A 23,020-nucleotide genomic window follows, 5' to 3' on the forward strand; every position below is an offset into this window, starting at 1 on the left:
TATTGCCCTTGAACCTCTGGCCCCAGCTCTGTATTCATAAATAAATAAATATTAAAAGAAAAAAACAAAGAACGAACTGTTTGCTGTTAGTTTATCCCAACAGCTCACAAAGAGCTGTAACAGTGGGGTCTCTGGCTTCACATCCTGGTGCCTGGTAGAGACCAGCATGCTCACTAATGACCAGTACTGCTGACCTGTGTCAAGTCAGCTCTGAGAGCTGCCCACGGCTGTAGACTCCAGTGCTGTCCAGTCCAGAAACCCCTGCTGTCCAGACAACAGCCCACGGATGATGTCCTCCACCTGCCACTCTGAGTTGGATCATGGGCCACTGCTTACTGGTGCGTCACCAGCCCCAGGCCCTCACTGTCTTGCACCAGCAGCCTTTGGTTCGGGCTGCTGGACACTGCAGACACTATCTGGGTTGGGAGTGCCAGTCACATGTGACCTCAGAAACGCTTCCCTTTCCCCCCAATGTCCCCCTTGTTAATGAACCCCATCGTCGTTGCACCTGAGCCTGACTGTCTTGCAGTTGTGAGTACACGAGTGAGGACCCAGGGCCCTGTGCCTGGCCGTGGCCGATTTACAGTAACGGCATTGGGAGGACTCGCTGCGCTGAGCGCTTTCGCAGTGCTCTCTATGCGCTGTCTCGATGACTCCTTACAACAGCCCTGTGAAGTAAGTGCTGCTGGTATTTTTATTTTATTTTATTTTATTTATTTATTTTTTTAAAGATTTATTTATTTGTGCATACAGAACTGGGGTACAGGCCAGAGGCTCAGGGGCGGTGAGAGGATTCACCAGAGACAGAGTGGGGAGCAGAACAGGCAGATCGACGAAGTACACTGCTGAGGGGAGCAGCGGGCGGGGCAGGAGAGGTCTGCCACGCCATGTGGTCACCTCCGGGGCAGGCGGGAATCGAACTCATGCGGAAGCAGCTTTTTTTAGATTCTCAGTGCTGTGCTTTAACCTGCTGCGCCACCAGGGAGGGCCTATTTTTATTTTATAGATGAGAAAACTGATGCTTAGAGGGCTTTGGTGCCCTCTCAAGGAAATAGTTACAAAGAAGAGCCTGTGGGCCAGGGTTGGTCCTTTGGGGCTGGCCAGCAGCCCAGGAGAGGTGTGCATGTAAGGTCTGTCAAGGGAGCTGCGGCTTGTCACTGGGGACAAGTTATTCCAACAACCTTCACAAAGCAATCCCTTCTACCGTGACTTGTCTCCCACCCTCCCTGCTTCTTTCTGGGTCCCTCCCTTTCTCCCCTCTCTTCTCCGGAGCTTTTGTGAACCCTTTATCTTCATCCTTCTTCAGCCCTCCACCCTGAAATTTAGAATTTTCCCATAGCTCCGAAATCAGCCTTGGGATGGGTGCAGAGGGTCCAGTTTCCATGGTGATGGGGGGGCGGGGTGGGGGTGGGGGCTACACCACCCAAGTGTGGGCCTCAGGATCCCAAGGTGTCCACAGTAGCCCCATTGAGGAAGAGAAGTCTGAGCCACGACTTATCTTAAGCCCCAGCAGTCTCTCCACCCCGGCCACGCTCCCTGCTCTCCCTAAACTCCTAATTTGGCGTAGAAGATAGGAACCCGAGAAGGGAAGTGGTGGGGACCCAGAGCAGAAGCTAGAGCCTGACCTGCTTGAGAGAAAGCTTAATTTGATGGCAAAGTCTGCACCCCTCCCCTGGCCTCTCCATGTCTGACCTCATTTTTTGAGTCAGCTGACTCAGCGGGCACCGAAGGGAACCCCAGCAGCCAGCAGGGGGCCCCCGCATTCAGAGTTTCTGCAGGTCTCAGTCCTCCGCTGGACCCACCGCCTGTTCTCCCAGGGTTAACTTGCAGCTGACAGGCAGGAAGGGTTCCGGACAGGAGCTCGGCTCTGGCGGGGACCATGAGCCTCTGAGCTTTGGTCTTAGGTCGGTATACCCCTGAGAAAGGGGTATTTAACTTTTGCAGGCAAAGATTTTCTTCTGAGGTTTTCCAATACAGGTTACCCGTGATGTGGTGGGAGACTTGTGGGGATTACACCAGAGGGGAGAAATCAAATGTTGTACAAAAACGAACAACGATCTAAGAAAAAAGCAACATTCAAAATGTTTAATTAGGAGGAAGCTTATTCATCCATCCAATACCTATTTATCGAGTATCAGCAATCCCTGGACCCATGCATCCAATCAAAAACAAGTGTTCACAGAAACTACAAGATGGTTCTCAGCCTTTTCTGAGAGAAAGGATGTTACAACTCCTCTGCAGTCATGATAAAAAAAAAAAAGATTCTCTCCTAGGAAACAGGAAAAAATACTGCAAATCGACAATCATTTTCATATGGATTGGGGAGCTCCATGATCCCCTGGGAGCTCATCCACGGACTCCAGGTGACAAAGCCCTGGTCTGTTGTGGACCTTAGTTGGACATTGAGGGCAGGAGAACAAATGAGATAAACCTGATGTCTGTCCTGCTGGAGCTTAACAGATCAGGAGACACAGCGAAGAGAAGCTCAAAACAGACGGGGAAATTCAGGTGCCTCCCTAGCACAGGGAACTTGCAGACGGCTGCCTGGCTTCTTAAGCTGAAACTAAAGGCAAAATAGATGCTGGCCAGGCGGAGACTGGAGGAAGAACACTTCCGACAGGAAAAAGCCCAGGCAAAGTTCCTGCAAAGATCAATAGCGAGTCTGAGAAACTGACAGGTGGCCAATGTGGCTGGCTCAGAGGCTCCAAGAGGGATGGCGGAAACGAGGCTGGGGGGTTTTGTGCCAAATGTGGGTACAGCAGAGAGCAGGGCGTGACCGCTGCCCTCGAGGACACAGACAAGAAAGCAGGTGGTTGTGAGGGAAAATGTAAGTGACAATGGACATGTGCGAAGCGTAACACAGAAGCTTCTGGAGTAGCTTCAAAAGCAATCTTGGGGATCAGACCAGGGGCCCAGAAGGAAGGTCTCAGCAATAGTAAGTGTATCTAGGATTCCCCTAGCCCCCCGAAAACCACTGGAGGAAGAAAGGAAGAGAAGCCCCCTGGTGGCACAAGGGGTTAAAGTGCAGCATGGTGTTCAGGGGAGTGACCCACAGGGAACAGCAGACCTCTCCTGACCCTCGGCAGTATATTTCAGTCTGTCTGCCTGTTCTGCTCCCCACTCTGCCTCTGGGGAATCCTCCTGCACCTCTGGCCTGTACCCCAGTTCTGTGTTCATAAATCAACCTTTAACAAAAAAAAAAGAAAAGGAGGAGAATCGCCTTGACAACTTCAGGAGGGTGAGGGGACTCGCAGGGGGTGAAGCGCAGCTGTGCTGATTATTTTAAGAGCCAGAATTTTGGTCAGAAAAGCTTGACTAGAAAGGCATGTAAGCGGAGCAAGCAGCCACCTTGACCCCTGGTTCCTGCTATAGCCCAAAGATGGGACCCGGCAGCCTGGGAGGAGACAGAAGAGGCTGATGTCGCAGTGATTTAGTGCCAGTTTATTTAGCTTTCTTTACTCTGTTTAACACATGCGGCAGAGTGTGCCAGGCACTGTCCGAAACACTTAAACACTAGCTGATGATATCACCCCGTTTCCTATAGGCAGAAACTGAGGCACAGAGCCGTTAGGCAACTTGGTGAGGTCATCAGCAGGAAGTGCCAGGGCCCCTCTGAGCCCAGGCAAATAGCAGAGTCTAGAGTCTGCTGTTTGCCGCTAAACCATGCTACCTGTTGGGAAGAAGGCCAATGGTTAAGAATTAAACAAGAGTCTTCCACACAAGACTCACGAGAATTCTACCATCTCACCTCTAAGTCCCTGAGGAAACACAGGACCTGGGCTTTGTGGAGGCCTGAGGCTCTGGGAGGAGTTAGAGGGCAGGGAAGGGGGTGGGGTGAAGGGAGGGGCAGCTAGTTCCCAGGTGAGGTTGGGCCCTGGGTAGCGGGAGTCCTAAGGGGCTTTTGAGATCTAGCTTCCAACTTTGTCAGTCACCTTACAATTTTCTCCTCCCCCAGCCCCCCCTCAAGCCTCTACCCTGAATAGGTCCCCCACCCCACCCAACACACACACCGGCCCTTTCCCCAGGCTGACCCTCATTCATCCTTCCCTTCTTAGCGTCATTGTGGGTTCTTCAGAAAGGCCCTCTTGGATCGAGTTTCCAAATTAAATTCCTTTGCTTTTTCACTTATAGTTGTACTCTATTATTTTCTTTTATAACTTAGGTCAGAACTCAAAAATTTTATATTCAGTTGTGTATTTTTTTTTATTAAATGCCTGACACTTGCATTAGATTATAAGATCCCTGAAGTCCAAGGACACTTTATGCTCTTATTCTCCTCTGTGAACCGCATTTCTGGCACAGTCTAGGAACATGTATATATTCCATAACACTTTGCTAAATGAATATTTATATATATATTTTTAAGATGTATTTATTTATGCATACAAGAACTGGGGCACACACCAGAGGTGTCTGGGGGTGAGAGATTCACCAGAGACAGAGTGGGGAGCAGAACAGGTGGACTGACTGAAACACGCTGCTGAGGGGAGCAGCGGGCGGGTCAGGAGAGGTCTGCTGCGCCCTGTGGGTCACTCCCTGGCTGGAGATGGAACTCCTCTACAGTAGCTGTGGCTGTGGCTGCTTCATAGTGCTGCACCTTAACCCATTTGCCACCAGGAAGGTCCTAAATGTGAATTCAGAGGATTCCGATGTTTCTCGGGCCAGTGTTCTCCGCCTCTACCATATGTCCAATAAGTGGTCATTTGCCTTCCCCTTGAATACTCCTAGGGTACAGAACATACAATTTTGCCAAGAGGCACATTTCATTTTGAAAAGGTTAATAGTTAGAAAGTTCTTCCTTATCGAAGAACAACATGAGACCCTACTACTTCTTGGTTCCAGTTTGAGCTGTGGAGACAGACGCCAGCACGCTCCCCCGGCAGCCTCAAGCCCGCTCTGGGTCACCTAAACAGTTCTTTCAACTTTCAAAGGTTTGTTTTTTTTAAACCTTCTCTACCCTGGTCCCCTTTCTCAAGAAATAACTGCTTGGATTGGTGCCTAGACTGTAGCCTGATTTATGAATGTTTATCATCCTCCCAACTAGAATACATGTTCAGCGCATGAGGGAAAAGGGAGACTAAGGGTGGAAAGAAAGCCATTTCTTTCTCGCGGACACCATGGGTGAATAGCTCCAGGAAACAGATCGTATCGATCTCAGGGGCCCCAGGCTGTCCTGAAACAGATGGACCATGGTCAGCTAGATTCTGGGTGAAGTGGCCTTTCTGGGCCCATTTCATATCTTTTCTCTGGGAAAAAAAAAAGTGGTTAGGTTCCAAACAACCAAGTTATATATAAACCCTTTAGATAACCAGCTTACAAACTGGGAACGTCTCTAGAAGTATTTAGGTAACACCGAGTGGGAGAGCGAAGGAACGAGAACAGAGTGGGTTTGCTAGAAAAGTTCCCAAGAGGCTTCCAGATGAAGGAGGGGAAGATGATAAAGCACACAGGCTTTGGGGGTCAGACCAAAGCTGAGCTCCAGCCCCGTTCTACCATTTTACTTTTTATTAAAGATTTAGTTATTTATGCATAGAGAACTGGGGTACAGGCCAGAGACAGAGGGGAGCAGAATAGGCAGATAGACAAAGTACACTGCTGAGGGGAGCAGCGGGCAGGCCAGCCAGGAGAGGTCTGCTGCACCCTGTGGGTCAGCTCCCCGGCTGGGGATCGAACTGGTGCTGCGGTGGCTGTGGCTAGTGTCACAGTGCTGCACTTTAATCCATTGCGCCACCAGAGAGGGCAAAACTCTACTACTTTGTGAGCTGGAGGCTTTACCTAGTTCGCCCCAGCACCCCCACTCTAGAGAAAGAAGACATTCCCACCTGGCAGGGGGCCCTGAGAGTGATTGCACTGCCTTCAACAGAGGCCAGACATATACATGGTGATGGGTGGTGGCTGTTATGATGCTTTCGACATGTGGCCTTTCTTCTCAAAATGAGGAACAGAATCCATGAGCTGCTGAAGTCCCTCAACCCATCATGTGGCTCTACAAAATGCTGATGACACAGAGGATAGCCTTCTGCGTTCCCAAGTTCCTGAAGGATACCCAAAGGATGGAGATGAAAAGGGACCCACAGAGGGGAGTTAGAGAGACAAAGGAGTAGGGGTCTGAATGGCCACAAAGACCAACCTGCTGTACACTGTGCAGACGCGGCTATCTGTGTGGGCCTGTGTGGCCAGAGTCCATGTGTCGGATGACTCTGGGTAACCGGTGCAACCTGGGAGAGTCCCGCCTTCTCTCAGGCTCCATTACTCAGCTCTTTTTTCAATCCCAGGCCTTATCACTTAGCTGTCTGCCCTCTGGCCTCTTCCCTTTGTTTACCATGGGGCTGGCTTTCACCTCCGGGAACAAAGAAGGTGTTCAGTTCTGGGCAGCGGCTGGCTCCGCAGCCCGAGCCCCACCCCCTGCCCCCTTTCCAGGAGCTTTGGGACGCCGGTTTCAGGCTGGCCCTTGGCTCTTGGGAGGCCCCTGCACACAGCTGCAGGGAGCGGGGAGCCTGAGCTCCTGGCTTGGTGCCTCTTTCTCTCAGTCTCTGGCCCCCATTCCAGCCCCCAAGGAGGCCCCTGAAGTCTCACTGTCTAGGCTGGAGACAGCTCCTCTCCCCATTGTCTGCCTAGGATTTGGAAGCTCTGGTTTCCATAGCAACCCCTGGGCATTTAATTAAGGGAGGAGACCTTCATCTTTTCTAGTCTGGGCAGTTCCAAATCTCTACCAGAAAAGGACACCCTGAGGGAGTGAGGGAAAAACATTGCCCTCCAATATGAAACAATTCTGGCTTCTCCAAAGAGCCTGTTATAGCTTCCCAGCTCCTCCCCACCCCACCCCCCACCTGCCCCCTCTCACACCAGTGCAGTCTGGGGGAAACCCCAGGCTAACAGAGGTGTCCTTGGGCAGCAGGCAACTGTAAGCCCCTCTTTCCTCATACACCCTGTGGCTGCGGTTTGCTGAACTGTGGGGTCAGGGATGAGGTAGCAGGTAATGAACTGATTCTACTCTCCAATGGAGACTAATTTACCCTGGAATGGGTCAGCGTGTCTTTGAAACTCCAGAGAGGGAGCAGGGAACATAAGATGTGTGGAATGTTCGTTATCTGCCCTTCCGGGGCAATGGGTACACAGCTCCCATCAAATCCTCAAAAGGAGCCTGTGATCTCATAAAGGTCCCCCACTCTGCCTCTTGCCAGCCAGGGGGGCTTCAGCCTGACTCCTCAAGCTCTTTGCGCCTCCCAATCCTCATCTGTCAAGTGGGGATAATAGTACTTTCTTCACCAGATTCTTGGTCTCTGGAGAGCACTCTGTTTTTTGTTGTGAAAGTTATTATTACTAAGAGAGAGGGCAAAGTGGAGGACCCCCTCTTTTTTCCACTTCACCCCACCCCTCAAGTGATGGCCAGCCCTTTTAGTGGGAAGGAGTCACCTCCTCTCTGCCCCACCCCTGCCAGGAAGAATCCAGGCTCTGCTGGGAAGCCTAAAGCTGGCAGCTATCAAGAGTCTAGTCAAGGAATTCTAGTCATAGAAATTCCATGCGTAGGTGGCTGGGTTATCCCGGTTCCTGAAATTCCTGTCTCCCATTGATTCCTCAGCTGCGGCTGAATGAGACTTTTCCCCATTTCTGGTTAGGTTAATTCATGAGTGAGTGCCTGTTTCCTGTACACTGTTATTTTTAGACTTTGGAAAAAATGGATACAATTCACACAGTAGCACCTTCCTGGTCTTTCAGTTCTTCACAGGCTGGAGGTGGGGACACTCTTGGAAGTGGCGGTTCCTTCGAGTTCTGCATTCTTACCTCCTGTTGAAAATTCCCGGATTGCCAGCACACACTGCTCAGGCTTGAGCTCTATGCATACAGAGCCCGGTGTCTCTCAGCCTTTTGATATTTTTTTTCCCTCCTGGAAACTTCCCTCATTGTGGTACTTTCCCCCCTTCTCAACACAAGAGGCAAGTCTGACCCTGCAGTTCCTGGCTGGTGGCAGCTGTAGCACCTGAGTCAAAGGAAGTGAGTGCCAGGGGAACCAGCCCTGGAACCTGGCAGCTATGGTGAGACTTGACCAATAACAGTGTTCAGTAAGTAGATGTATTAAATAAATAAAACGGTATTTTTGATGCATGTTATTATGCTATTTATAATAAATAATAAATTCTAATAAAGAAACTTTTAAAACAACAAATTAGTGCTAGGTAAAGACACTAGTATTTTCAGAACAGTCTTGTGAGAAGTTTGGGTGTAAAAGGAGTGATCTGAGTACAGGCAGCTTAGGGATGGAGCTGTTCTTCCTGGAGCTGACGGTCCTCCCTGACAGTTACTTGTCAACCTTTCGGGCACCCCCAAACAGTTACTGTGGAGCAGGATGTGGTGCTGCCTGTGTCAAATGACACAGGTGGTAAAGGGCCCCCTACTGCCCCTTTCATCCCCCCAAAGGAGAGAAGTAGGGGCTGGTTGGTGTTTTGTACTGTGAGTGTAACGGGTACAGGTGTCATGGGCGCCTCCCCCACTCCAGATACTGGAGGTACTAATCCCATCAATTCCGAGGAGAAGCGCGCCGGGATGTGAGGGCAGAGCTGAGCAGCCAGGTTGGGATAAAACCCGACATGTGAGCTCCGGGGGGCTCTTGGCCTGGTGGTTCGCGGCTGGTCATTTGGCTCTCGATCAGTTTTCAGCGTGCCGGTGGAGTCCAAGTCAGCAGAACTGGTAGGACATCCTAGGTAACCTGTGTTTCTCTCCCTCTTTCCCTGGGTTATTCCTTTACCTTTCTCCTTGTAAATAAACCCATTATTGAACCTTTTTGAGTGTGTCCATACACGATTGAATTGTAAGCGTGCTGGTGAGGACCCACAGACAGGCCACCCGATTCACACTGGGGTGCCCTGGAACATGAGGACAGAGAAAGAGGTTTGGATTACAATTTAGAGTGCTCAGCAGATACCGAGAATCTGGCGAAGACAGTGCTGTTTTCCCCACTTGACAGATGAGGACTGGAGGCAGAGAGCTTGAGGAGTCAGGCTGAAGCCCCCAGCTGGCAAGAGGCAGAGCAGGGGAACTTCTTGAGATCACAGGCTCCATTTGAGGATTTGATGGGAGCTGTGTATCCTTTACCCTGGAAAGCCAGGAGAAAATCAGGAAAGGAAAGTTCTCAGCTCTCTGAGGTAATTCTGTAATTCTGTTTTCTCTTCTGGCTCTGAGGTAATTCTGTAATTCTGTTTTCTCTCCCTCAAGCAAGTACGTGTATTGGATCAGAGAGCCTGAGGCTGCCAGAAGAATGTTGAAGCCACGCCCTGGCTTAGGAATCCAAAGTCCTTGTTGAGTTAACTGAGGGTCACAGTAGTATTTTACTGAAGGCCACAAGTTAGTAAGTGTTGGGCCCTGGATCCAGCCCTGCCGAATGCAGAGTCGAGGCTCCCCCCTTCCTGCTCTGCCCTAGAGGCCAGGAACCCTGAGGAGTCCAGGTGAGGGCAGGCCAAGTGGAGATTCGCAGTTGACAAAATCCCCAGAAGTGCTGGAAAGAACACGATGATGCAATCAGTGAGTGCCACGTCCCCACTGGAGACATAAGACAGGTAGGTGAGGTGTTCTCAAGGCAAAGGCGCCCCATCCTGGGAGGCTCGGCTCGCTCCTTCAGGCCTTGGGCATCCTGCAGCCACACGCTTCCCTCACCCAATTTGTACTACGACTGAGACTCACCCCTCCTGTTCAAGCTGTCCACATCACCCCACCAGGTCTGGTGAGCACGCCCACTGTGCTTTCTTTTAACTACCAACAGTGTTCCTGTTTTATCTCCCCTATGGTTGTTAACTCCCCAAAGGTGGGGGCTGAGTCTTAAAAAAACATGGTTAGCCCCTTAGGGACTGTTCCAGCTAAAATGTCCAGTCAAAAGGCCAGGTGTTTCCAAGTGCCGGAGACCAGAGATCCCCGAGATCATGAGAAACTGGATCTTGGGGGGTTGGTAAGAGCACCTAAGTCATCAGGGGAAGAAGAGGCACCAGATGCCTGGCATTCTTTGTTTTAAGATTTATTTTTATTTATGCACACAAGAATGGGAGTATAGATCAGAAGTGGGGGAGGGGTGAGAGGATTCACCAGAGATGGAGCAGCGAGCTGAGCACAGCTGAGGGGAGCAGGGGGTGAGGCAGGAGAGGTCTGCTGTGCTATGTGGGTCAGCGCCCTGGCTGGGATGGAACTCGGGCTGCAGGGCCTGCAGCTGCGTATCTGTGGGTCGCTTCATAGCTCTGACTTTGACCCCTGTGCCACCAGGGAGGCCCTTGGGAGTTCTCTCTAAGAATCCCTCGGGAGGGACAGTACTGGGCCTGTGGACTGTCTGCTAAGAGTCAGAAGGATCTGAATTTGCTATCACCTTTTGTGTATTATGTCACTGTCCTAGATGAGGAACTTGTCAGTGTAATCAGAACTAAAAAGATAGGGGACTTCTGAGCTTTGAACATGTGGTACACACACGCACACACACACACACACACACGCACACTACCTAAGCTACTGCTCAGTAAAATGTGTTCCCTGGGGTGTGATCTTTTGGAAGTGTCCCAGGAGGGGCAGGAGGCTGAATGACCCTCTTCCAAGACGTCAGTTTTATTCAACCAGAGCGATTTTGTTTTTCACCTCTTTTGTGTTTTAGGAGTCTATGTGAGCGTTCACTGGTCAAGGACCTTACTACATGTGGTCAACACTGCAGTCAGCAAAACCTCAGAAAGTGGAAGTCACTGTAGAATTAACATTTTTTTTTTTCTTTCAAATAAATAGCAAGAAAAGTTAAAGGGAGTAATCCAGCAAGGTGGCAGCAGAGTGAAGCCTCTGGCTCCCTTCCTCTAGGTACCAGAGTGTAGTAAAATTGTAGTAAAATAAACGCCCCCTCCCCCCCAGGGAAAAACAAGTGACCACAGCATATTAGGAGGGACAGACTGGCTTAAAGGGGGAGGAAAAGCTGAAGGGAACTCAAAAGTAAACTCTGTCCATAGTGGAGAGAGGCAGGACAGCCCACGGGCGGGGCAGCTGCTGGGTGACCCCTAGAGCTGCTGACGGCACCCCCATGCAGACTCCCAGGCTTGGCACAGCACTGGACAGAGGAGCACAGGTCAGCAGGCAGGTGGAGGGTGCATTGCTGGAGGGCTGGTGCGAATAGTGGGGACCATTTACTGACTTGAGCCTGGAGCTCTCAATATAGAACAGCTGGCGCCTGAGTCCGTGGGAGACACATTCCCATCACCTGTGATGTCTCAGACGAAGCTGCTGCTTGAAGCTGAAGCAAATTACCCAGGATCAGCCCCTGTACTGGAAAAGAGAATAACTCCCCCACCTGTGAGCCCCTATCAGCTACGCTCTGTGCCAATCACTGCATCCAGTGCTTAAAAATAGCCTAGATTGGGGCCCTCCATGGTGGCGCAGTGGGTTAAAGCACAGCACCAAGAAGCTAAAGCCACTTCAGCATGAGTTCGATCCCCGCCCCAGAGGTGACCACATGGCACGGCAGACCCCTTCCTGACCCGCTCACTGCTCCCCTCAGCAGTGTGTTTCAGCAGGCCTGCCTGTTCTGCTCCCCACTCTATCTCTAGTGAATCCTCTCACCACACCTGTGCCTCTAGCCCATAGCCCAGTTCTGTATGCATTAATAAGTCTTTAAAAAATATATATCCTAGATTGGAAGTAGAAGGAGACAGTAAGAGACGTTTGGAGTGAGCAGCCAGGTGGAGGAGCGGCATGCAATCCGTCCTCGGATTCCTTACACAGGTGCAAAGACAACAGTCAGAAACCTGTTCCCACTACAGCCCATGGAGAATCAAAAATAAGGAGACAGAAGAATGCAACACAAATGCCAGAACAAAAACTCCTCAGAGGAGCCCCAGCCCAGCAGAGCTACAGATCCTGACAGGAGTGCAAGGTAACAGCTGTGGCCTCAAAAAACAAACTAAAATGGCAGATTTAAAACAACAAACTAAAGACTAAAAAAATGAGACCACTACAATTAGAAGTAACAGCAAAAAATAACAGTTTGCATATTTTGCTGGGAAGCTCTCCTTCCTATAAGAGGGAGAAATAAGGACCTTCTCACACAAATGATCTTTGAGAATTTGTAAACAGTAACCTCCCCCGCCAAGAAATATTAAAAAGGAGCTTCAAGATTTGAACCAAAGTGAAAGATGAACATAAAGAACTGAACAGGAGCCACAAAATAACAAGGATAGTAAAATCTTCACATTTCAATAATTAAACATCAGTGGACTCAACTACCAACAAAAGACAGAATATCATGTTGGAGCAAGAAATAGAATTCACCCTCCTACTGCTTCTGTGGAACACACCTAAGTTCCAAAGACAAACATAGACTGAAAATAAAAGTTGGAAAACAATTTTACAGGCTTATGGCACCCAAAGGCAGGCAGGGACAGTCATCTTCTATCAGATAAAATAGAACTTCCAGCTAAAAAAAGTGACAAGAGGTAGGGATGGACACTATGTCATGATCAAGGGGCAATACACTGGGAACTCATCAATATATATCACCAACAGAAAAGCACCAGCACGCATTAGGCAATTACTTTTGAATCAGAAAACAGACATTGAAGAAAATCTATGTTTTAGGCGATGTTGGCAACCCACTTTCATCAACAGACAGATCAATGACAAAGAAAATAAATAGGCCCTCCCTGGTGTACAACGAGTTAAAGCACAGCACTATGAAGCTATCCAGCCACTGCAGCACGAGTTCGATCCCCGGCCAGGGAGCTGGCCCACATGGCGCGGCAGACCTCTCCTGTCTCCCTGCTGCTCCCCTCAGCAGTGTATCTCAGTCGATCTGCCTTTTCTGCTCCCCACTCTGTCTCTGGTGAATCCTCTCAGTCCCCACATCTCTGGCCTGTACCCCAGTTCTGTATGTATAAATAAATAAGCCTTTAAAAAAAGAAAAGATAAATAATAAACAAAGGTATTGTCTGAAACAAAGTTCTAGACACATGAACTTAACAGACATGAATAGGGGACTGCAACTTCAAAGCCAAATATATATTCTTCTCAAGTTCTCATGGATCATTCTCCATGATCGAGCACAGACTGGCTCTCAAAACAAATATTGACAAGCACATGAAGACTGAGATCAATGCCAAGTATATTCACTGACACTAGAGGTATCAAACTGCTTTGGGGTGGGAGAACTACAGGGAGCACACCTGAGGGGAGGGCCCCCAAAATATGTGATTTTAAAAATTCACCTTAAAATCATGCAGTACAGGCCCTCCCTGGTGGCGCAGCAGGTTAAAGCACAGCACTGAGAATCTAAAGCCGCTTCCGCATGAGTTCGATTCCCGCCTGCCCCAGAGGTGACCACATGGCGTGGCAGACCTCTCCTGACCCGCCCGCTGCTCCCCTCAGCAGTGTACTTCATAGATCTGCCTGTTCTGCTCCCCGCTCTGTCTCTGGTGAAGCCTCTCACCGCCCCTGAGCCTCTGGCCTGTACCCCAGTTCTGTATGCACAAATAAATAAATCTTTAAAAAAAAATCATGCAGTACAGGGGTAAGAAGTGAAATAAGATTGTATTGATAATTGTTCATCTTGTGTGATGAATAACAGTGGTTCTTTGTATTGCTCTTTCTAGCTTTTTATATGTTTGAACATTTCCATAGAAAAGCTTAAAAATAAATTAAAGGAGGGCCTCCCTGGTGGCACAGGATTAAACTCTCAGCACTATCAAGCTATCCCCAGCCACTGCAGCACAAGTTCGATCCCTGGCCAGGGAGCTGACCCACAGGGTGCAGCAGACCTCTCTTGTCTTATCTGTGGCTCCCTTCAGCAGTGTATTTTAGTAGATCTGCCTGTTCTGCTCCCCACTCCCTCTCTGGCGAACCCTCTTACCCTTTGCACTTCTGGCCTACACCCCAGTTCTTGTATGTATACATAAATAAAATAAATCTTAAAAAAAAGTTAAAGGAGAGTATATAAAGAAATTACAACTTTATTTTGTAATTACAGCTTTATTTTATTTTTTTACAACTTTATTTTTTAAAGTAACAACTTTGTCAAGATATAATTCACATAACATACAATTCAGCAATTTAAATTCTTCAATTCAATGGTTTTCCCCTTATTTAAAGATTTGCACAGCCATCACCATAATCAATTTAGAATATATCACCCCAAAATGGCCCTCCCTGGTGGCTCAGCGAGTTAAAGCACAACACTAAGAAGCTAAAGCCACTTCTGCATGAGTTTGAACCCCGCCTGCCCCGGAGGTGACCACAGGGCGGCAGACCTCTCCTGACCTGCCCACTGCTCCCCTCAGCAGTGGACTTTGTCAATCTGCCTGTTCTGCTCCCCACTCTGTCTCTGGTGAAGCCCCTCGCCGCCCCTGAGCCTCTGACCTGTACCCCAGTGCTGCATGCACAAATAAATAAATCTTTAAAAAAAATCACCCCAAAAATGAAACACTGCACCCATTAGCAGTCACTCCACCTTCCAACCCAGCCCCTCTAGCCCTAGACAATCTACTCTGGGTTTATGGTTTGAATTTGCCTGTTCTTCATGCAATAGAAGGTGAGGAGACTTACCTGAATGCACACAATCCTAGTGCACCTGCCCTCATTCCTCCCACCCCACCCATTTCCAGAATGTTAAATAAAGGTGTAGCTGTTGTATTTTGGTTTTCTGATCCATCCAACACACGCTCGTGTGCGCGTGCACACACAGACACACACCATTTCCCCCACCCCACTCAGAAGCATGTGACCCACAAAACATCTTTGGAGACTTGGAGGCACATTGTGAGAATCAATGAGGCTGCTTTGTGTTGCAGTTCAGGCTTCCTGCAAGCCTCCCCCCAAAACACAGTCACCCAAGGAAGCATCAGTATTAGCACCAGCTCCCTGGATTTATCTCTCAGAGCAAAACAGAAGTTGTAATCTTATTATAAACCCAAGGAAACAGTTTGCATAACAGGAACAGTTTTTTTTGTTTTGTTTTACATTGAGTGTTCACTTGGAATGCCTGTTGGAGAGTGTGTAGGAAACACTATTAGAGGACAGGGTTAACTTTGAGCCTGCCACTGGAGGGCCCAGCGAAGAGGGCTGGATACTAACGAAGACACCGAGTCTAATGAGACTGAAGATGGAGCCCTGGAGGAAAAGTTCAGGGGAAGGTCCCACACTGAGGTAGTCTATGACCTTTGAGATGTTAATGCTCCCAAACTGCATTTGTGGGTTTGTGAGGTTGTCAGGACAGGGCAGCCCCCCCCCAACTCAGCAGAGCAACTTCGACTTGGATGTCACGAGATTTAACAGGAGGCACCCGGACCAGGGTACACTTTCAAGGTGTCCTCCATTTTCCTCCTACTAGTGGGCGCTGGGAGTCTCACCATTAGAGATCTCTCCCTTTGAGTTTGGGAAAGGCTTGTATAATTCAATATCCTTTATAACATGGAAAACCCCCGTGGGTGGGCCAGCAATGCCAGCTGGTCAAAGTACAGCTCAGACAGAACAAGGCCCAGGACATACTCCAGAGGCACTGGGCTTGACAAGGTGAAGATAAGCTCTGAAGAAAAACCCACTTTTGCTCAAGTTCAGTCTCACTTTGGTCCTCAAGAGGCCTCATTTGGACAGCTGTGGTTCTCGAATAGTCAGTGGACTCCTCAAGCTGTGTGTGCCCGTGGGTCTGCCCAGTGGAAAGCCTCCTTAGGACGCAAGGCTGCGAGCTAGGTTGCCTCCAGCTGTCTAATCCCAAAGCCCCATCTTTTTTTTATTATTATTACAAAAGTTTATTTTTACATCATTTTGTACATTTTTTTTTTCCATCTCAATTGTAATCCCTGCGGGTCCAAAGTCCCATCTTAAGGGCTGGATTTAGCTCTGTAACAAGCAGAGCGTGAGGTGAGGAGGTGTCAACCTGGAAGTGGACCTGATTCATGCAGGAAGCTGAGCCCCACAGCAGACACACTGCCCTGAGCAGCTCCTGGCAGGAGGTGAGAAGTTGTTTGGCCCAACTTTGTTCTGTTCTCCACTTTCCCATCCCCACAAGCCAGACTCCCTCATTCCTTTTTCTCTGCTCATCTTGGGGTCAGGAGTTGTGTGGGGTTTTCCAATGATTCAAGAAGATTTTATCACATTTTTTTTTTTTATAAAGGTGATTCCTAAGAAATAGACAGGGGCATTAAAAGGAGGTACAGTAGGAACTAATAAAGGGGGACCCCAGGACTATACTCGTTTGGATGGAGATTACATGGAACAAAATGGTCAGAGATCTGTGGGGTCACCACCCCCCACCTGTCATAGTTTAGGCAGGTCCTGCTCTGCTCTGAGAACTCCACCTTGACCTCGCTTTCTACTTTCATGGCAAGTTTATTGTTTTTAAAAATAACTGGTGCTCACTCGTGACCATTTAATTTTGCTTCGTGGCACCGCCCTCCCCTCACCCCTTAATACAAACGCGAGTCGTCGTGGGAATTCCCTTTCAAAGGACGCAACGGTGCAGCTTTAAGAGAAAGGGAGGGGAGGAAGCGAGCCCTGACTCATATCCTGCTCCCATTGGCTACTGGAGGGGATCCCACCTCAGGGATTGGCCTTGACAGAGCCCGCCCCCTCTTGTGATTGGCTCCTCCGAGGAGATATAAGGTGGCGGTAGCGGCCTCCTTTCCAGTCGGAGGGAGGCTGGGAATGCAGCTGAGCCCGGGTGCAGAGCCTCACCTGGCGCAACCCTCACTCCTCTGAGTCCGAATTGCAGTTCCGCGCCGCTGTAACCATGAAGGAGAGACGGGCCCTGCAGCCAGTTGTAGCCAGATGTAAGCTCGTCCTCGTGGGGGATGTGCAGTGTGGGAAGACAGCGATGTTACAGGTGTTAGCGAAAGACTGCTACCCTGAGGTGAGCCGCCCGCCCCTCGCTGCCCAGTGCCCTCCTGTCTGCCTACCTGGGGGTAGACCCACTGCGCGAGAGCTGTCGCCCCCCCAACACCTGCGGCCCACCACACCCCACTCACCCACTTCTTCCTCAGCCACTTTCTGGCTGGGGCATCGCCCTGCTTAGCCTCCCCTGAGACGTGTCCCACTTCTGCCGCCCTGGCGGCTTCTCCTCACCTCTCCCCCCCAAAGTCCCCCACCCAGTCCCCTCCTACCCCCTCCAAGTCTTGGGGTGACCTGTCAGAGCCACTGGAGACCTTTGCGAGTCTGGGGCTTTGACAACACCTGCGGGTGCCCTCACCCCTGTTGAGTGTGTGTGAGCCCCCAGCAGGCCTCGGATGGGATGAGGGTATGGGGGGGGGGGGGAGCTAGACTGCTGTGGCTCTGAAGTTGGGAGACTGACGATGTGGGGGTGAAAGGAGAGAGAGAATGAATGTGAGACTGTCTCTTGGCATCTGGGGCTCGTTGGTGTTTGGAAGTTACATTTCTCATTTTGATGGAGCAAAGTACCTGCGCTGCGACACTCCTGCCCCCCCAATCACCCCCCTCCCAGGTGGCCCTGCCCCAGGCACCCCTGCCGCCAGGCACCCCTTGCTTTGGCTTCCTACATTCCGGTCACCTGCGTGACCCGGGAGGGTGAGCCCCAGTGTGGCCAGTACTGAGCGCTGGCGACCAGGGTAGGTGCCGGGCGTGCACAGCTCCTCTCTCCCACAGACGTACGTGCCCACGGTGTTCGAGAATTACACGGCTTGCTTGGACACGGAGGAGCAGAGAGTGGAGCTCAGCCTCTGGGACACCTCGGGTAAGATGCCCGCGCCTCTTCCCTCCTCGCTGCTCTGCTGTCCCTGCTGTCTTTAGAAATCGTTTCCTTCTCTGACCTGGAGGAGTAGGGTGCTAGCCAGGAGTGTGAAAGAAGGGGACCTGAACTTTCCTTGATTGTCGGTGCGGGGGGGTGGGGGTGGTGGTGTTGTCTTGACGGGCCCAGAGCTGCACAGTCGATTCCCTTCTCAGGGTCTAGCCCGAGTTTTTGGAGGCTGGAACCGCCAGGTGAATGAGCCCTGAAGCCGCTGGGGAGCCGTCAGACAGCGCCTCTCCCCCCCAGCCCGCCACCTATCACGCACACATCACACGCGTGCACACACGCACACGCTGCCTTCACTGCCCCACTGTCAAGTCAGATCAGGCCGGAGGCATTGCTGCTGGAGCGGCCGAGAGAGCCTGCTGCGGGCAGTGCCCTTCCGGATTCAGTCTCTCTCCTGCATTCCCGCTCGGGCCACTGCTGTCTGCCTGCCGCAGCTCAGCTCCCTGTGCTTGTCATGCCGCTGCGGCTCGGCTTGGGATGAAGTGATGCATCATCCTTTGGGGGTGGGGGAGACAGCTTAATATAGGGCACAGCCACATAGTGGATAGTGGTGGGGGGTGTCGATGCTCACCACTACCCCCACCCCCTCCCCACGGCTGTACTGGCGGAGGTCGAAGATGCCCTGTCTTTCAGAAATGTAAAGAGCAGTATTTTTCCAACCTCTCAGTCCTCACCGCTTAGTACGAGGCTGTCCCTTTCTTTGATTGGCGCTCCACCCCATTTTTCCTTTTCCCCAATTCTTTATTCGTAGAGGGGGCTCAGAGTTATAATTACGGACTAAATGCTAAGAATAGGAGAAATAAAATCTACTCCTCTCCAAAAAGGGCCGAGTTTAAAGAGGAACTATAAATCACTGGGGACTTCCTGTTATATAGAACACATATGCTATCCTGGTCCTGCAAAGAGCTCGTTCCCAGGATCAAATCTTGAGGTCCGGAAAGATTGGGTTAAGGGGGGGGTAAACAGAAAATGAGACTTCCCTTGCTTTCCCTCCCCAAGACAAAACAAAAATCCCTCAACCTTGTATGCACTGCTCTGTCGCCATCCAGGGGCTGCAAGGCAGGGTTGGCTCCCTGGCTCTGCTCTGCTGACTGGATCTGCTGGCTGGAATGCAGTTTGGCCCCACGATGTGGTTTTTCATCTGCTCTACCCTGTCCACCTTTTGAATTTTTGCAAAATCTTACTGTAGCTCAAATCTCCTCCTCCTACCCACCCCCAAAGTGCCTGCTGTCCAGCTGCTCCCCCAGCCCCAAGTCAGAATGCAGCCCTTGAATTCCAGTCCAGATAATGGAAAATCAGCAAGGGTGGTCTCCGTGTGGTGTCGCATCTCTGCCCTCCCCCCATCTGAAGGGATGCAAGCTGTCCCTCATCTGCAAACTCCCTCTTCATAATTGGGTTCCAGCAAGAGGGAGGAAGTGGCAGGGCTGTGTGGGATGGGGCTTCCCAACACTGGGAAGTCAAACCTGTCCCCATTATTCACTGCTTGGTCCTAGAAGATTCATTTGGTCCAGGGATTGCTGGGAGCCAGAACGGATGCCCCCCACGCCACTGCCAGTCCTGCAGTACTCCCTGCGCTCACTGCTGCAGTGGGTGATGAGACCCACCTGGGGGGGGGCAGGCTGCTGAAGGAGCAGGCAGATATCCCAACTCCCCTGGACTCCATTTGTTTCTTTCAACCCAGCCCCCCCAACTTGGATTCCCCCAGTTTCCATGGAGATTGTGATGCAGGGAGAGGGGCTGCTTGCTATTCTGAGCACGGATTGTCTGGGTTCCAAATCTGCTACTGTTCCTTCTCCAGGGTGGAGGGAGCAGGCTCAGCCCCCTGCATTCTCTCACATTGGACCACCTGGGCCTGCACTGGTCTTCCCCTCCTCTTACTGAACCTCTAAACCCCCAGCTATTGGTGCTGCTGTCTCTGAGATGGCCTGCCTGAGACCTTAGGGGGATGGGGGCAACAGCTTCCCTTTGGCCCTTGCTGTGTAATCCAGTTTGGGTGGGAGGACCCTGAACCCTTCATGTTCCCCCTCCCCTGCCAGTCGCTAGAGTTCTGACTGTAGCAGAGAAGCAGGGCAACCAGTTACATAACAGGCAAGTTTGTTTCCTCCTTGGGAAGACCCTGGAGCAGCAGAAGGTAGCAGCTTGGGCAGCAGAGGAACCTTTAAATAGGCCCTGATCTCTCCTCAGGGGTGGGAGCATCCTCCCCTGGGACTCGGGAACCTGGCGTCCTTAATTGAAGCCCACTCATAGGCGAGCCACCCAGGATCCAACTGTACGCTACCTCCTGCCCCTCTGGTTTCTTTGCCCCCTTTCCTTTTTTAGGACTACCTCTGACTGGTGGTCAGATCCCAGCTTCTAGGCTACAGCACGTAGTTTCCTTGGGTGAGGCCAGCTACTCCGAAGGGCCAAGAATGACACCCTGGGGCCACAGAGTGCTGCGGTTGAGGTGTGTATGGTCGGGAGGCAGCCGTGGCTCACTGCAGGTCTTCTCCCTCGCCAGGTTCTCCCTACTATGACAACGTCCGTCCACTCTGCTATAGCGACTCGGACGCAGTATTACTATGCTTTGATATCAGCCGCCCGGAGACAGTGGACAGTGCACTCAAGAAGGTGAGGCTGGGTAAAACCTGCACTCTCTGGCCCCAGTTCTCAGCCTGAGAAGAAAAAGAAATCTTGGGGACCTTGTCATCTAATCCTCTTGTGAAATAGGAAAAACTGAGGCCAGGGAAGAAAAATACTTGCCTACAGCCACACTATTCATCTGGCCCTGGCATCAGACCCCAGGTCTCGCCCTTTCTGCCTCTTGCCCTTGCCACTACCCTGTGCTCCGCCAGATGCCCAGCAGTGGAGGACAGTATTAAATACTCAGGAAGAGAAGGACTGAAAATCAGAGCGCCCTTAGGTGATAGGGCTTGAGGCCCAGTGGTGGGCCTTTTGGAGGCAGCTTCTAGACACCTGACCCCAGGCCCACTGGGCGAGCCAGGCAAGTGCAAGCTCAACTTCTGTCAGGGAATTCCTGGGTCTGAGTGGCTTTCTAGAAGTCTCTGGGATGATTTCCTTCCCTCGAATGAGACAGGTTGACTTTCTTCTGGCACCTGCCCCTGCAGGAACTTTTGACTGTATTCCGTGCCTGTATGTGGGGCAGGCAGTGGGCGAATACTAGCTCTCCCCCCACCGCCCCCCTCCCCCGGTTCTCTCTGGGGGCTGGGCTGTAGAATGAGGGTTGGGCTCTTGGGCCGGCACTCCTGTGGCCTCAGAGCCCCACGGGCAGGACGATGATGTAACTAGTGCAGTGGCGATGCTGTGACTCAGAGGGGAGGCTGGCTGGTGGTGAACTGGCTGGAGTGTGTGATGCTGCCAGCCAGGTCCTCCTCCTCTGTCAGTCACTGACTCCCCTTCTTCTTTTCCCCTTCTCATGTGGTTCTTTAGTGGAGGACAGAAATCTTAGATTATTGTCCCAGCACCCGTGTTTTGCTTATTGGCTGCAAGACCGACCTGAGAACAGACCTGAGCACTCTGATGGAGCTGTCTCACCAGAAGCAGGCTCCCATCTCCTATGAGCAGGTAGGGATGGGGTGTGTGTGTGTGTGTGTGTGTGTGTGTGTGTGTGTGTGTGTGAGAGAGAGAGAGAGAGAGAGAGAGAGAGAGAGAGAGAGAGAGTGTAGGGTAGGGAAGGCTATAGGTGAACTTGAAATGTTGTCCTTCACTCATTATGGTGAAGCAGAATTGGTGTTCTGGGGGGCTAGCTCTCAATAGAAAGCTGGTGTAGAGTACCTGTCTACCTGACTTACAGGTGGGCCACTGGCAGGTGGGCATTCATGCCTGTGCCGGTGCTTCTCATATTGGTTTTTGCAGACCACCTGCTCTACAAGCACTAGAAGGGTTGCTTAGGGTTCCTGTCTCTAAATCATAGTCACTCAGAGTAAGATACGGGACTTGAATGTTTAATAAAACCCCTGGATAACTTCTTACACACAAAGGAGTGTACGGATTTCCTTTAAATCAGTGTTTCACATTAGAGTCATCTGGGGAGCTCTTAACAATATTCATGCCTAGACCCTACTGCCAGAAATTCTGACCAACTTGGTCTGGCATGAGTGTGGTTTTGAAAGTGTTCTGGGTGATTTGACCCCTCGGGGCAGCCCTGGGAGCACCACCCACCATGGAAGGTGGGGTTTCAGACTCACTGCTTTAACTGTCTCCCCAACCCCGCCACTCACAGGGCTGTGCAATAGCCAAGCAGCTGGGTGCAGAAATCTACCTGGAAGGCTCAGCATTCACCTCAGAAAAGAGTATCCACAGCATCTTCCGGACAGCGTCCATCGTGTGTCTGAACAAGCCCAACCCAGTGCCCCCCAAGAGCCCTGTCCGAAGCCTCTCCAAGCGACTGCTCCACCTCCCTAGTCGTTCTGAACTCATCTCTTCTACTTTCAAGAAGGAAAAGGCCAGAAGCTGTTCCATCATGTGAAGGGGGGTTTGGAGAGGGGAGACAACCTCCCATCTCCTCCCTTGGGAGCAGAGGCACAGGGAGAGGGAGGATGAGACTGTTAAAGACACCGGACATGCGTTTTTCAGATGGCCACAGAGAGGGCTTGGAAGGAGACAGGAATGGGACAAGGAAAGAGCCAGGCCCGGCTAGAGGGCCTGACACTAAGAAAGAACCATCACACCCCAAGCCAGGTACTAGGTTGTGGAGGGGGCAGCTGCCCCCACTCCAGAGGAAGGCAAGGTGTGGGGCTAGGGGGCGCGCTGGCCTCACGGGAGCCTACAGGAGCCTCACCTTCAGCTTCATGCCTCTTCCACACACCGTTTCCATGCAGGCCAGGGGATCGGAGGGGTCTCTGAGCCCTTCCCTTCCCCTCCGAGGAGTGGAGGGTGGAGAAGCCAAGAGGCAGCGCCCTGGGAGCTGGGCCCAGGTGCTTCGAAACTGAAATCAGCATGGCAGGAGCTGTCAGGGTCAGTGGGAAAGCAGCTCATCTTTGCATAGCCAATGCCTCCTGGAGAGGTGACATCACACATTCACATGCTTCTCACCTAAGTCCCCAGGGTCCAAGGGAGAAGCCACAGACCCCCTTTTCTTGCAGTGTGGGGGTGGTGGTGCTACAGGGGGCAGGGCTGGGTGAGGGTCACCGGACTTTGTCTGCCCTTAGGGCAGTACAGCTGGCATTTGTTTCATAGACTTGTCTTTGGAAAGGGCGGGGGAGGGGATCTGCTATATGTTCTGTGTTTAAAGAAGAAAACCTATTTATTAATGAAAAATATAATACATATAAAGAA

General features: G+C 51.1%; 1 protein-coding gene across 1 annotated transcript; it reads left to right on the forward strand.

Moving 5' to 3' along the window:
• Positions 1-16,625: 16,625 nt before the first annotated feature.
• RND1 (Rho family GTPase 1) lies at positions 16,626-23,020 on the forward strand. The gene is made up of 5 exons (XM_004692796.1): positions 16,626-16,849; positions 17,599-17,686; positions 20,244-20,353; positions 21,173-21,307; positions 21,966-23,020. Exons 1-5 carry the CDS (start codon positions 16,730-16,732, stop codon positions 22,209-22,211), a joined length of 699 nt encoding a protein of 232 aa, XP_004692853.1. The 5' UTR covers positions 16,626-16,729; the 3' UTR covers positions 22,212-23,020.

The sequence above is a fragment of the Condylura cristata genome, unplaced genomic scaffold, assembly GCF_000260355.1.
Source record: "Condylura cristata isolate star-nosed mole 26May11 unplaced genomic scaffold, ConCri1.0 scaffold00034, whole genome shotgun sequence".
Classification (NCBI taxonomy): Eukaryota; Metazoa; Chordata; class Mammalia; order Eulipotyphla; family Talpidae; genus Condylura; species Condylura cristata.

What these genes read in the sequence shown, in the direction of transcription:
- RND1 (XM_004692796.1), top strand. Translation starts at nt 16,730, where the DNA reads ATGAAGGAGAGACGGGCCCTGCAGCCAGTTGTAGCCAGATGTAAGCTC. An exon ending in CGAAAGACTGCTACCCTGAG is followed by an intron (nt 16,850 to 17,598) that starts GTGAGCCGCCCG and finishes TCTCTCCCACAG; the next exon opens with ACGTACGTGCCCACGGTGTT. An exon ending in CAGCCTCTGGGACACCTCGG is followed by an intron (nt 17,687 to 20,243) that starts GTAAGATGCCCG and finishes CTCCCTCGCCAG; the next exon opens with GTTCTCCCTACTATGACAAC.